Raw genomic sequence first — 14,629 nt, 5'->3', positions numbered from 1 at the left:
TGGAAGGTGGCATTTCTCATCGCCATTACTTCCCTAAGAAGAGTAAGCGAGATTCAGGCGTTTACAATACAGGAACCTTTTATACAACTACACAAAAATAAAGTCGTCCTAAGGACCAATCCTAAATTTTTGCCAAAGGTTATTTCACCGTTCCATCTAAATCAAACAATGGAACTTCCAGTGTTCTTTCCACAGCCAGATACCGTAGCTGAAAGGGCACTACATACATTAGATGTCAAAAGAGCATTGATGTATTACATTGACAGAACGAAAAACATCAGAAAGACTAAACAACTCTTTATTGCATTTCAAAAACCTCATGCAGGAAACCCAATTTCAAAACAAGGTATAGCCAGATGGATAGTTAAATGCATCCAAATCTGCTACCTTAAAGCTAAACGACAGCTGCCCATTACACCAAGGGCACACTCAACCAGAAAGAAAGGTGCTACCATGGCCTTTCTAGGAAACATCCCAATGCAAGAAATATGTAAGGCAGCCACATGGTCTACGCCTCACACATTCACCAAGCACTACTGTGTAGACGTGTTATCCGCACAACAAGCCACAGTAGGTCAAGCTGTATTAAGAACATTATTTCAGACTACTTCCACTCCTACAGGCTGATCCACCGCTTTTGGGGAAATAACTGCTTACTAGTCTATGCAGAACATGCGTATCTACAGCGACAGATGCCATCGAACTGAAAATGTCACTTACCCAGTGTACATCTGTTCGTGGCATCAGTCGCAGTAGATTCGCATGTGCCCACCCGCCTCCCCGGGAGCCTGTAGCAGTTTGGAAGTTACCTTCAATTATTTATATATGTATCATCTCAACCTTAAATAGGTGCATACTTAGTCACTCCATTGCATGGGCACTATTACTACAATTCAACTCCTACCTCACCCTCTGCGGGGAAAAACAATCGAAGATGGAGTCGACGCCCATGCGCAATGGAGACAAAAGGAGGAGTCACTCGGTCCCGTGACTCGAAAGACTTCTTCGAAGAAAAACAACTTGTAACACTCCGGCCCAACACCAGATGGCGAGCTATTGCAGAACATGCGAATCTACTGCGACTGATGCCACGAACAGATGTACACTGGGTAAGTGACATTTTCATTACTCTCACATTTGTGATAAAAATGCCACCCGTTCCCCTATCCCCAGCTCATTTCCCCTGCCCAGGAAGCTCGATGACTGAGGTGATCCCACTTCTGCTAATAGTTATAAAAGGGAGCTATAGAGAATGTTACAGTGAAAAAATGGGCAAAGGTCTCTACTTTTATTCCCAAAAGAGAAATAGTTTGAAACCTATTTAGATTTGAAGTTTCTGAAAAACTTCTGAAAGATGTTTAATATAGCTACTGTGTGGTGCAAGCTAATCCAGAGAGGGGTAGGTCGGCCTCCAAGATCCTGCATGTAGGAAGTTGGCCTGGTGTGTGGTGAGCACCTATGGTGTTATCACCCTATACCAGGTACATGTATCCTCTATTAGTGAGGTGTAGACAGTGTCCAGGAAGCCAGGCTCTCTAGAGTTAGCTGTGGATGAGCAGCCAAGAATTATCATGCAAAGCTCATGCAATACCACTTATCGTCTCACAGCACTTAAATACATGAACGAACCACACAGTATTACAAAAATAAAGGAACTTTATTTTAGTGACACAAATACTAAAATACTTTATAGGCAACTCTACTAGCAGGTGAGTAAACACACTACTTTATACACCTTGGTAATCAGGAATGGGCATAGAAAGCAATAGAAAACAGTGGAATAACAGTAAACAATAGAGTCCCTGGGGGACACCAAACCAAATACTAAAGAAATGGAATGCGAAGGTCAGATCCCCACCCAGGTATGTGGAATCTGTAGAGGGGAGCTGGAGGAACTAGGAACCTGAAAGGTAAGTACCAGAGTGCCCCCCAGCGACCAGGAGAGAGAAGAGTTAAATAACTGGTTTTTCCCCAAACCCACAGAGAAACTTTGTAAAAGGACTGCAAGATTCATGAAACAGAAGATGGATCCAGACCGAAGAGGACCTGCAAATGAATGGGACCAAGTCCAGTTCCAGTTGGAGTGTCCGGTTGGGGCAGGAGCCACTACCCTCCCTTCTGGAGATTCAGGACAAGGTTGACGGTGAAGACCAGGAGTCAGCTATGCAGCAGAGAAGCAGAGGGTGAGTTCCAGAAGTGATGCAGTTGATGTCCCACGCTGGAAGGAGACTTGCAGTCCATCAGTGGTGTGGAAAAACCACCAACAAGCCTTGGCAAAGGCAAGTGTTGCAGAAGAGACGTGGCAGAGCTGCTGGGGACCAGGAAGGTCCGAGTGGACTCAACCCAAGAAGGGGAGTCCCTGGCGACCCTCTGCAGTAAGGAGAGCCAGAAGTCGAGGATGCAGGCACCACAGGCAGCAGACACAGGAGTCGCAGTGGGGCCCACTCAGCACACCTGGAAAGGAGTCCCATGTCGCTGGAGTAGCAGGCAGGAGACTATGCGTTGCAGAGAAGAATGCTGGAGGCCGGGGCTACACAGAGCCTGAAGATCCCTTGGAGGAAGACCCAAGAAGCCGTGGTAGCTGCAAGAGTTGCGGTGCCCAGGGGTACTGTCCTGCAAGGAAAGGCAAAGACTCACCACCTCCAAAGTTGGACAGCTGGTAGAAGGGACCACGGGGATCACTCAAGACCACCAGCTGTGTTGCAAGATCCATGCAGTGTTGTAGGAGAGAGGACCCACACAGCCAGTCATTGTTGCAGGTTCTGCCTGTGGATGCAAGGGAGTGACTCCTTCACTCCAAGGGAGATTGTTTCCTGGTGCATACTGAAGATTTTCAACCCTCAGATGATGCACAGTCAGGTAAATGTTGCAGTTGCTGGAAGGAGCCGGGGAAACAATGTTGCAGAGCGAAGTCGCCCCTGGAACTGCAGATTGTAGGTTCCTGTGACGCCCAGTTGCTTTTCCAGTGGACAGAAGTTGAAGTAAATGTTGCAGGGGAGTCCTGCTGGACTCATGCGTGCCGAATTTGAGGACCCACCCAAGAGGGGAGACCCTATATAGCTCCAAAAGGGGGATTGGTCACCTAGCAGGGTGACCACCTATGAGGAGGGGGCTGTGACGTCACCTACCTGACCTGGCCACTCAGATGCTCCTGGCGGCTTCTACCCATCTTGGATTCGAGATGACAGAATCAAGTGGCCATCTGGAGGAGATCCGGACACCACTCCTGGGGTGATGGATAGGGGAGTGGTAACTCCCCTTTCCATTTTCCAATTTTGCATGAGAGCAGGGACTGGGGGGGTCCCTGGGCTGGTGCAAACCAGTTAATGCAAGGAAGGCACCAAATTGCCCTTCAAAGCATACTATTGGCTTGGGGAGGCTACTCCTCCCAAGCCATGTAACACCTATTTCCAAAGGGAGAGGGTGTTGCCTCCCTCTCCCAAAGGAAAACCTTTGTTTTGGCTTCCTGGGCTTGAGCTGCTCAGGCAGCAGGAGAGCAGAAACCTATCTGTAGGTGGCAGCAGCACGGTCTGCTTGTGAAAACCCTGCAAACTGGTGGGAGCAAAGCTTGGGGTCTTCTAAGGAACCCCCAAAGTGCATGGAATTACACAACCAATACTGGTAACAGTATTGGGATATGTTTCCAACATGTTTGATACCAAACATGCCTAGGTTCGGAGTTACCATTATGTAGCAGGATATAGGTAGTTACCAGTGTCCAGTTCACGGGGTAAAATGGCTTACCCACACTCAAGTCCAGGATAATGGAGCTGGAGTTCGTGGGGGAACCTCTGCTCAGGCAGGGGTGCCCTCACGCACAGGTACTTACACCCTGCCCTCTAGGCTAGGACGGCCTGCCATAAGCCTGTCGTAGGGGTGACTTATAGTGACCTGGTGCAGTGATCTGTAGTGAAAGGGTGCATGCTCCTTTTCACGCAGGCTGCAATGGCAGGCCTGCAGACACATTTTGCATGGGCTCCAGTGGGTGTCATAATACATGGTGCAGTCCATGGGGAGCCCATGGTGACCCAATGCCCTAGGTACCATATACTAGGGACTTACATGGGGGCACCAGTATGCCAGTTGTGGGGTGCAGAAAGTCAGCGACTGGGGTCCTGGTTAGCAGGATCCCAGTAAACACAGTCAATACGTACTGACATCAGGCACAAATTTTGGGTAACCATACCAAAAAAGGGTACTTTCCTACACTGCAGAAAACAGATTTTCACATTCCTGTCCAAGCAGGTCACAGACAGTATATGAAAGGACAGCATTCTGCACTTGGGGTGCTGCTATAGAGTAAAGAATGTTAAAAGCTTGCATAGCATCCAAAGGTATATTAGTGGAAAGGTTGGAAAAGTCAATAACTCTATGCAGTCCTGTGCATGTATACTGCCCCTCTGCTGAGGAGAAACGGTGGAAACAATGTCAGAGTTGCCTGCACAGGCAACATTTTCCTATTGATGAGTAATCCAACAGAAATATCTGTATTGAGAAAATGGCAGATAGAACACACAACAGTATATTCAGTGTAGTACCCTGGTCAAGCTGTTACATATCTTTTGCATGGCCCACAAGTATGTTTTTCTTCTTCCTCCCCTCAGTCCTGGAAATGTGTTTCTGATGGGAATAGAGTCAGTGTTAACATAGTATGCAAAGGAATATCCATAAGTGTCATGGGTGTTTTTTTTGTTGTGTAGCCCAGGTTCCATCTCAGGTAGTCTATGCAGGACAGGTATTCTATGCAGGACAGGTATTCTTACACAGAGGAGTCCCAGTCTGATGAGTGGCTGTTCCCAGCAAATATTTTCTTACAGGATGTAGCCTTTGACACTTCCCTAATAACCCTTCACCTGAAAGATACAGGACACTTGTGTCAATCGCAGTTTAATGATTAGCCAGTTGGGTGCATCGAGAATTAAAAAATCCTGATTGATTCTTGTAGATGTAACACATTTTGAACATGAATAGTTTTACTAGTTATTTACTGTTTTGGTGTTTTTCTCCCACTTTCTAAAACTGCGGGCTACAAAATATCTACCTCTATACTGGTATTTTGTTTATGTGCATGGGGTCTAGGAGCACTATTCAAAACTGTTTAGTCTCTCCAAACGGAGGAGACAGGTTGGCATGTGCATATGCACAAACTTGTTAACAAACCTTTTCCTATAGGAGAGAGGCCAAACTAATGCCCCCTCATAAAAATCCCATAGAATTGAGATGAGGGTATCCAAGCCAGTTAATTAGGGCGCTATGTTTCCCACCCTTTGATAGATTCATTAGGGTGTGCGGATGATGGTATATTTTCTTACCACTTAGGGATGGATATATCTGCGATGAAATTACAGAAGCTCTAAGCAATAGTACAACATTTAACTAAAAAGTAGCCTTAAAAAAGGAAGGTGAGCACCTGCTGCATATGCTAAGAGATATGACCCCAGTTTAGGGAAGAAACACTAGCACACGCCATCACTGAAGGATCCAAAGTAGGACAGTGAGCAACGTGAAACATGTACAAAAACCCTGCAGCTTCCTTTATATGGCACAGTAGGTTTGGAAATCAGAGCCACGGTGGACCTTAATTGTCTCACTGAGTGTCTGACACGGTGTATAACTTGAGTGATGCCTGATGTAATCAGCACTGATTGTCAAGGGACATTAGCAAGAACTGAGTGGATCATAGGCTGAAGCAAGTAAGCTTTGTTGCTTAGCAGTGCAGACCGCCTCAGTTGTGCCTGACGTTCATCAGAACAGTTATAATTTTAGTAAATGAGCATGTTACTAAGTCTTGCAATTTTGTGGTCTGTTTTATCTATGTCCGAATAATGCGAATCATAGCTTAAAAGCAAGATTACATTAGGGTTAAATGTTTTTAGAGTTTTTAACTCCTTCTAGGGACTTGTGTATGTAAATATGTTATATCTTTGTTACCTGCTCTGTTGTGGGAACTTTATTGACAAACAGTAACTTGCATCCTTGTCAAGTGCAATATGAGTGATACTTGTGTTTCTAGCAATCATTTTCTAGATAGTTAGAATATTATTGATCCACTTTAAAGTTGATATCTGTTTAGTAAAAAGCTACTTGAAATCTTAGGCTAATTAGTGTTTTTTTAATATAAAATGTTAATTATCCACTTTTAAGTGTTATACATAATGTTTGTTACATTGCTTTGTTCTATTCATTCAGTTGTGATCTTTATTTGCTTTTTTCCTTTAGTGAACATTGGTGTTGGAGAGCCAGACTTCATTTTAGGGCAACTTTATCATCTGTCCTCGGTACAAGCCCCAGAAGTAGCCAAATCCTGGGCAACCCTGGCAAGTTGGGCATATAGATGGGGTCGAAAAGTTGTTGATAATGCTGGGTAAGTTTGGCTTCCTTGTACCAGTTTTAGCATACACTTGTTTTTTTTTTCAAGACCATAAGATTTTCCTTGCTACTGACCAAATATTGATTCACCACATTTTGAAATATTGATGGATACCAGGTGTGATACTCCTTAATTGGGGGAAAACTGTTTCTTCGTACAACTGATGTAGTATACAACCCCTAGTTTTGTGTCCACACTTAGCGGAATGTTAACCTAGAAAAGAATAATTTAAGGGGCCAATCCTGTGAACTGGTCATTTGTCTTTGGACTTCATCTCAGAGCAAAAATAATAACAGATTTTTTCCTGGTTTCACACATTGGTATAGTTTGTTTTAATGCATTAACGTTTCAGTGCAGCTTTGTTTATATGTTGAGGAGAATGGCAAGTAGCTTTTACAAGTGAGTCAGAAAAAAATATTGGCACTCAATGGCCCAGCAGGTGTCAACAAATGGAATTTGGTAGGGGCTGAGAGAATCACACATTTGCCAAAACTTAGTACACAGAATGAGAGAAATGAGAACACTTTTTGCAATGTGTAGGTGCTGATAGTTGCATTTGCATATTTTAATTTTGTTTTTTATAGTGCACTTTTCCATCACAGAGCGGCATTTTGACAGTAGTTGTGGTTGATTAAGTAGTCCAGACATAGAGAGTGACCTGTGGTAGGAGAATTTGGCACGTACTGAGGGAGCAAGATCATTAATAGTTTGTTACTTTTATTTTTGGTTTGCCAGAGCGCTAAAGGCAGGCTATTTTGAACAGCAGCTCAAGGAAGCCAAAGGGTCTAATGCATGTTGAGCTTTCTGGCAGTTGTGTACTACCAACTGAAAGATGTTTAATGAACTGAGAAACAAGCACTCAAATTTGGGACTCGGATGTCGTCCAACTGTGTACAGGAAAGGGCAACAAATAGTTTTTCCGTGGTGGGTGTGTGCTTATAATTTGTATATGAAGGGTAGAAGGAGTGATGGATGCAAGATATTTTGCATACTCCGTGACCACATTTGAAATGCTGGGAGGTATTGACAATGACACTTGCCAGGTGAATAATTTTTATGACATTGAGTATGTAAGGGTACTGCAGATTTGCACATTGTATTCAGAGGCATGTGATGACATCGATAGAGGCTATGCACATATTCTACATTGGGCAAAGCCCTGATGGAGTGGTTCATAGTGAAAAAGGCAGGTGGCACCCTGTGACAAATTGAAAGCATGACCGATAACTGCTACACAAATGTACTATGGTTAAGGTGCCATTACATGAAATAAATGTGGACACTTATTGATTGTTATATTTTGAGCCTCTGAACCTTTCAGACATACATTTCTTCCCATGGAAAACAGTCTTCCTAATATAATGTTGAATCCATAAGAAGAGTAAGGTAGTGAAACAGTTTCCCTTAGATGGCTAAGACTTAACAGCAAAGTGGTTAACAGTGGAGAGATTATGGTCCTACTGAGTAAATTGACTGTTTAAAAACAAGATCTAATTGCGACTGATTGAGATGCTTTGTAGGGTTTCGCAAATTGAATGTCATTTTTGTTTGTATCTTTCAGAGAATTCCATGTCTAATGGTGAATTGTAAAGTGTTAATTGAAATAAGCATGTGACGTTATTAAAGATGCAAATGGAGGAGAACTCCATTTAAAGGGAATACATTAAGTATCTCATTCTCCCAAAATGGGGATTCTAATTTTGGTTCTCCAGAAGTTCCTGTTAATACACCTGGAAACTCAGTTGCCCCAACTCTGTGGTTTATACTCTTAGTTGTAGACTGAAAGAAAAGTACTGAGGTAAGGCAGCTGACAAGCTCAGAGGATGGTTGGAGAGGCAGAGCATGTGATATCAATGTTCCCTATGCCAACAGAATGTATTCTTGATGTACAGGCATGTTTTGTTTGACTTTCCTCCTGCCCAAGACTAAGCCAGTCTTTGGGCCGAGTGACTTTCAGACCACCAGTCCAAAAGTAGTTATGGGTACTAAGTTGTTGTTTTGCCGGTGGCACCTAAGAAATCACTTAGTACAATGACAACCAAATTGATAATTCGGGAAGTAGAATGACGGGTAAATTATAGAGCCAGAAAGATATTTGGAGGTCAAAAACAGATAAAGTAGGAGAGACTGCAAGGTTATAGGAGAGAAATCAAATTGAAAATGGTAGGGGGATTGGAGTTGACCAATGACCAGTTATTTTTCTTTGAGTTGTGAGCTTTCATGTAGGACTGTGAATGGAACTCTGAGGTGTCATCCTTGATTGAGGATACTAAGTTTTAAGCATAAATGTTGCTGATGTTAAAAGGAATTGCCTATGCTTGCTGTAGAAATTGTGGTGCTTGCATGTTGATTTAGTAGACTATTTCAGAGGGCGATAGGCCTGTGTTAAGGATGTGAGCTCTTGTGAGATCTCTCAATTCTTGCTAAGCTTGAGGGGCCATTGAGGCAGAAATGTACAGTTGAACTAGGGATTGCCTGTGGAATTTCAGGTTCAATATGGATAGATTGATGATACCATACGTAACACACATCCTCAATAGATGTGGCATTTTGTATAGTTTGGGTAGTGTATGATGTGTATACATTGAAGTAATAGAGTGGGAGAACTTTACGAACATGCTATGGTGAGTACAGGCATTGTTGCATTCAAAGCATGGCTTGTGATATATATCCTAGTCTTATAGGTCCTGCAACAAGGAAGGAAGATATTTCTACATAAAGTACATTAGCGCTGAGTGATCTGCGCATTGCAAGGTTTCCCTCTTCCTTGTTGAAATCCTTAATTGTAAAGAAGTACTCGGCTGTAACAAGAACCTAGAAAACTGAATTAATTCATTGAGGACGGGTCTCAGTGCAAGCTTCATTAGCATCTTTAAGTGAGAGGCTTAATCCTTTTTGGGGTTGTTTATCTAATAACTTGGAATACCTCGTATCTGGTGGTTTCAGACTGTTTGATAACTATTAACAGCATGCACCTATCTACTAAGGTTGAATGTGTAAGCGCTTATTGCTAGGAAAGGAGCTGTATTGAGCACACCGTCATGCTAAAAAATAAGTTTCTTTTGTGGTTAATTTTTTTGCTGCCTCCATCAATGTTTTTAGATGAGATTGGGAGAGATTGTAGGGTTGTTACTATTTTGTTACATCAATAGAAAGGACTGCAAATGGATTAGTGTGATCATTGTTTGATTACAGGTAGTCTTGTTTTGCTTTTCTCTTAAAAAAAAAAAAGTATTGCAATACTTGCCAAAAAGTTTGTCGTTCTATGCATCACCACTGTGTAGCTGCCCTTATTCTGGCAGTTGACCTCAAAGGGGTTTGTTTCATGTTGAAACTATGCTAAGCAGTTAATGCTGATAGTGCAGTTTTTAGGTGGATTAGAATTTGAAGGTAGGAGCTAGAGAGAATTATTGATAATAAAATTATGTAATATTTCTCCTGAGGTCCTTTTAAACCTGGTGGATGGGCCCATAGCTGCTGCCAGAGTAAATCCAAGGTTACAAGCTGGACAGAACCGAAACATTTGCATTAAGCATTAAACCAACAAATATGGAGTAGTTCTGGGTGTCCACTGAAACTTCTAGGCTTTTTTCATGTTATCATGTACCCTAGTCCATAGCTAACAACATTCCATGGAAATTCATCTATAAGGTTGTTACATGTACCATGTATATAGAATAAACAAGTTTGGAACAACTACCCACATCTTTGTTGCTTGCTTTTACACAGCACATTAAGCAAAATGGTATTTGCTGGCTTTGTTATATGTTAGGCGTTAGCAACTTTACTACTTTGCAATGCAAAAATCTACATTATCAGTGAAGGGGCTGCAATTGTAGTTAAGAAAAATATCCAAAAGATGTATGCAAAGCAGCACATGGAGTTTGATCTACACTTCTGACTGGTCTGGAAAAAAATTCACTTTCCCTCACCATATAGTACCACGTGGCTCTATCCGCTCCACTTTTCCAGACATGAGGTCACTAGTATGATATGCACTAGCCTGTGTGCTGGCATTAGTTCCTGTTTTAACACCCCTTGCCGACACGGTTCAAAGTGCGCTCTCCATGTCTCGCCTATAAATTATAGCTTTTCAGTAGTGATGCAGTACATCTTCATCTTTGCAGGTAGTCTATAAGGAAGCTATCTCTGAGATCTCATTCCTACGACAGGTGGAGTTTCCTTGGAAACACTGTGGTGCTCTCCCTGCTCCATCCCTTTTGGACCTGGCCCTTTCTGCAGGGTCATCCCCAAACTTATGCGGCCTTCCTCCTATTTTGTCTGACCTGTTTTTGTTGGCTTTAGGACTCTGGGCACTTTACCACTGCTAACAAGTGCTAAAGCGCATATGCTTGCTGTCTAAATTGTATTGGTGATTGGTTTATCCTTGATTGGCATATTTGATTGACTGGTAAGTCCCTAGTAAAGGGCACTATGTGTGCCCAGGGCATGTAAATCAAATGCTACTAGTGGGAGTGCAGCACTGATTGTGCCACCCAGCTGAGTAGCCATGTAACATGTCTCAGACCTGCCACTACAGTGTCTGTGTATGCAGTTTTAAACTTTCATGTGTACCTGGCAAGTGCACCCACTTGCCAGGGACAAACCTTCCATTTTGCTACGTGTAAGGCAAACCTATGTGTAGGCCCTAGGGTGCCCATGGACAGGGTGCAATGTTGTTAAAAGGTAGGACATATACTGATGTGTTTTACATGTCCTAATAGTGAAATAATGCCAAATTTGGTTTTCACTATTGCAAGGCCTAACTCTTCCATATGTTAACATAGGGATTGCCTTGAAATACCTTTTCATTGCAGTTTCTCATTGGGAGCAGATAGAAATATAGTTTGGGTCTCTGAGCTCACAATTAAAAAAACAATCTTTTGGTAAAGTTGGTTTTTAGATTGTCTGTTTGGAAATGCCACTTTTAGCAAGTGAGCATTTTCTTGCTTAACCATTCCGTGCCTCTGCTTGGCTGCTGAATACATGTCTGGGTCATGCTATTTGTGAATTCACTCTAGACAGTAACACAAAGGGAGCCAAAGGTGTGTCAGGCATATCCTGATGGATCTTCCTGAGCTAGAGTGGGAGGGAGGAGTTGATACCTGCACTTAAAAGGGATGTGCTTGTCCTGTCACAATACAGTCTCCAGCCCCCTGGTGTGTGTCTGGGGTAGGGCAAGCAAGAGGCACAGGGTCTTGTGCACTACAAAGACTTTCCTTTGAAGTTTGTCTACTTCAAGACAGAAATGAGTATAAGGATTCTGACCCCACAACTTTAGATTACTTCTGGATCAAGAGGAACCTCTGCCAAGGAGAAGAGCTTGATGCTTGAGAATGACCTGCCACTCTGCCTGTTGCTGTGCTGGCCTGCTGCCACTTCTGCCTGAGAGAGAAAGTACTGGACTTTGCTTTATAAAATCCTTCTTGTGAAGTTTCTCCAAGGGCTTGAACTGAGCTGGCCTCCTGTTAAGAAGTCTCGGGAACATCAAAGACTTCACCTGCCAAAAGCTGGGTACTCCTGAGGTCCTGTTGAGGACCTTGACTTGCCAAGTGGTGCCTATTTCAGTTTCTGGGCCATTGGGAGTGAAAGCTGGCCTAAAAACAAGAACCACCAAGTGCACTGACTCCTGGACTGATATCACTGCCCAGCTCTGCCTGCACCCAAAGCTGTGGTCCCTGCTGGAGTGCGACAACTGTGATTGACACCACTGGATTGCCGTCGCTGCAGCCCTGCAACTTTGTGAGTCCCTAGTGTCGTGTCACCAACATCCGTGGCACTAGATTCTGCTGCGGCGCCAGTGACTCCATGGCATGACTGTGACCCCGAGAGGTGGCCCAACACGTATTGACCCACTGGTTTTATCGACCCAGCCACATCAGAAGGAACCATAAGGAACGGACGTCTTGCACCAGCGCCGCATCACCTTCCCTGATATGCAGTAAGGAACTGATGCCGCACCAGATCCAGAGATGCCTCACTTCCATGACTCCGTGCACGGCTTGTTTTCTTCGTTACCAAAGGTTCTGTACCTGAGGGGGTCATTGCAGCTCTGTAACTGGCGCTGTCCTCCCGGTGAGTGGCATTGGACTCTGGGGAACGACTCAGTCAACAATGTCGTGATTGCCCCTATTGGAGTTATAGTGTTTCTCAGTGTATTTATTGGGATTTAATCTTTTAAAATTCATATCTTTGCTTGTGTTTGTTGGACTTTTGTCATTTTGGTCTTGTTTGATTTAAATAAATATTGCCTATATTTTAAACTGGTGTGGAGTCACGTTGTGGTGGTTTCACCGTGTTAGTGTGTGTTTGTGTGAATACTTTACACATTGCTTCTGACATAAGCCTGACTGCTTGTGCCAAGCTACCAAGGGGTTGAGCAGGGTTATCTGAGCTGTGTATCTCCCTTACCCGGACTATAGAGAGAGGGTCCCTACTTGGACAGAGTGCAAACTGACTGCCAACCAGAGACCCCATTTCTAACACCCCCGCTCACAGAGAGGGATTTGGCAACAACATCCTCAATAAATTGCTGGTCAGCCCGTGACAGGGCCCCTGACCACTCTTGTGCCATAGACTTGGTACTGTGCAAATTTGACTGTACACGCTGCATGTGAAGAGAGGCGTCTGGCTTGCCTTGGGCCTCACCTTGGATTATTCGGGACCGGACTGTGTAGTTGTGACCTCGCTGGAAGGTTGCTCGCCCCACGGTTGGTCCCTAGCTGCCTTACTGCTGGGGGTGCCCCGTCCCAAAATTAGTACTGGCGGACGTCAACAGGGCTGACCCCCGATTGTCTTGTACCCCTCATGCCAGTGCACACAAATGGACAACTGTCTTGGCCGACCACGGTGGTGCCGCTCTCCTGGCCGATCTTCAAAGTAACTACTCCTAGGAAGGCTGCAGCCTCCACAGATGTAGGTTTCCAGGAGGCCCAGCGGTCATGATACACAGCAGCATGAGTGGTGCAGGGAGGCGCTGGACTGCAGGGGTACCCCATTAGACACTGTGGACGTTATGGTCCTACACAACCATGGTGAGGCCTTCGCTTTCTTCTGGTCTGACTTGGCCGTTTCACTGTCTCAGCGGCTGGTGGGGGGAGGGGGAGGAAGAACTTGGTGAGGAGACAGGAAGAGCCCGTGTAAGCCAGTCACTTCTGGAGTCCCAGATAGTTGGGCTGCCATCAGCTCTTGGCTGTCTGGGAGAGTGAATAACTGTCAGGACAGCATTGGTAAGGACTGGCCAACCTGCTTGCACGTAGTGAATGCCATCACCTAATATACCACCCGGCAATGCCCCACCCAGAGAATAATGCGTCAGACTGGGGCGAATGACTCAAGGTACACAGCAGAAGGAGACACAAAGCCTTCCAAGACCGAACTGTTGGCAGCTAACCAGAGCTCTCGAACCATGCTCCTGGATAAAATTGAGAAAGTATCTATTGATGTTAATCTTCTTCAAGCAGACACATTAAAGTCACATTAAAAGTTACGGCTGCTGAAAGGCGACATCGTGAGCTGCAGGGTGAAGTTGCTGTCTTTTATTGTCAGATGGCCCAAATGACCACAGTCACAGAAGAGCTAGAACATCGAGAGAATGACAGACAGTAGCTCCCGTCGTAGCAACATCTGCATCCTGGGGTTCCCTGAAGGAGCAGAGTGGACTTCTGCAGAAAAGTTCCCAGAGGACTGGGTGTGAACCGAACTCAGGCCTAGGGGCCTTTCTGAACTCTTCGTTGCAGACAGAGCGCATAGAGCGCTGGTTCCTCCTCCACTTCCGGGAGCCCCCTCAAGAGCAATAATAGCTAAAATCCTCAACTAGCGTAACAGGGATAGCATCCTTCAAGCAGCCAGTCCACCTCTTCAGTAACAATAAAATAGCTACACAACACTACACAAAGCGGGTGCAGGAACAGTGCAGATCTTGTCTCAGCATCAAGCAAAAACTAAGAACTCTACGGTTACAATACATGCTCCTGTACCCAGCAAGACGGAAAGGCTTCTTCCAAGGCGAGGGACACTTTTTGGATCACTTGAAAGAGGTGTGGGAGTGACTGGAAATCTAGGTCGAGAAAGCGTTACTCCAGTTTTGTGTTCCAGACATGTGGGGCACCCCGCCAATGAGTAAGAGAGAATCCAGACCCTTCCCCTCTGGGTCCCCGGAAGGTTAGAAGATGGAACCATGCAGCTAAATACTTTGGAAATGAAAGCATAGAGTGGAATTGAGGCGCACAAACACTGGACGATGGACCTGAAACCGTG

The 14,629-nt window shown here is 44.5% G+C and overlaps 1 protein-coding gene across 2 annotated transcripts in view; it reads left to right on the top strand.

Annotated features, from left to right (window-relative positions):
- Positions 1 to 14,629, top strand: part of SMG1 (SMG1 nonsense mediated mRNA decay associated PI3K related kinase) — a 1,401,298-nt gene that overhangs the window by 656,873 nt on the left and 729,796 nt on the right. For both annotated transcript variants that reach the window (XM_069210224.1, XM_069210223.1), the window contains one exon: positions 6,220 to 6,364. In XM_069210224.1, the coding sequence (XP_069066325.1) occupies positions 6,220 to 6,364 (145 nt within the window). The remainder of the gene's footprint in view (positions 1 to 6,219; positions 6,365 to 14,629) is intronic.

This window comes from Pleurodeles waltl, chromosome 10 (assembly GCF_031143425.1).
Source record: "Pleurodeles waltl isolate 20211129_DDA chromosome 10, aPleWal1.hap1.20221129, whole genome shotgun sequence".
NCBI classification, from domain to species: Eukaryota; Metazoa; Chordata; class Amphibia; order Caudata; family Salamandridae; genus Pleurodeles; species Pleurodeles waltl.
The sequence above is the reverse complement of the archived record's forward strand: the minus strand, read 5'-3'. Positions and strand labels throughout refer to the sequence as shown.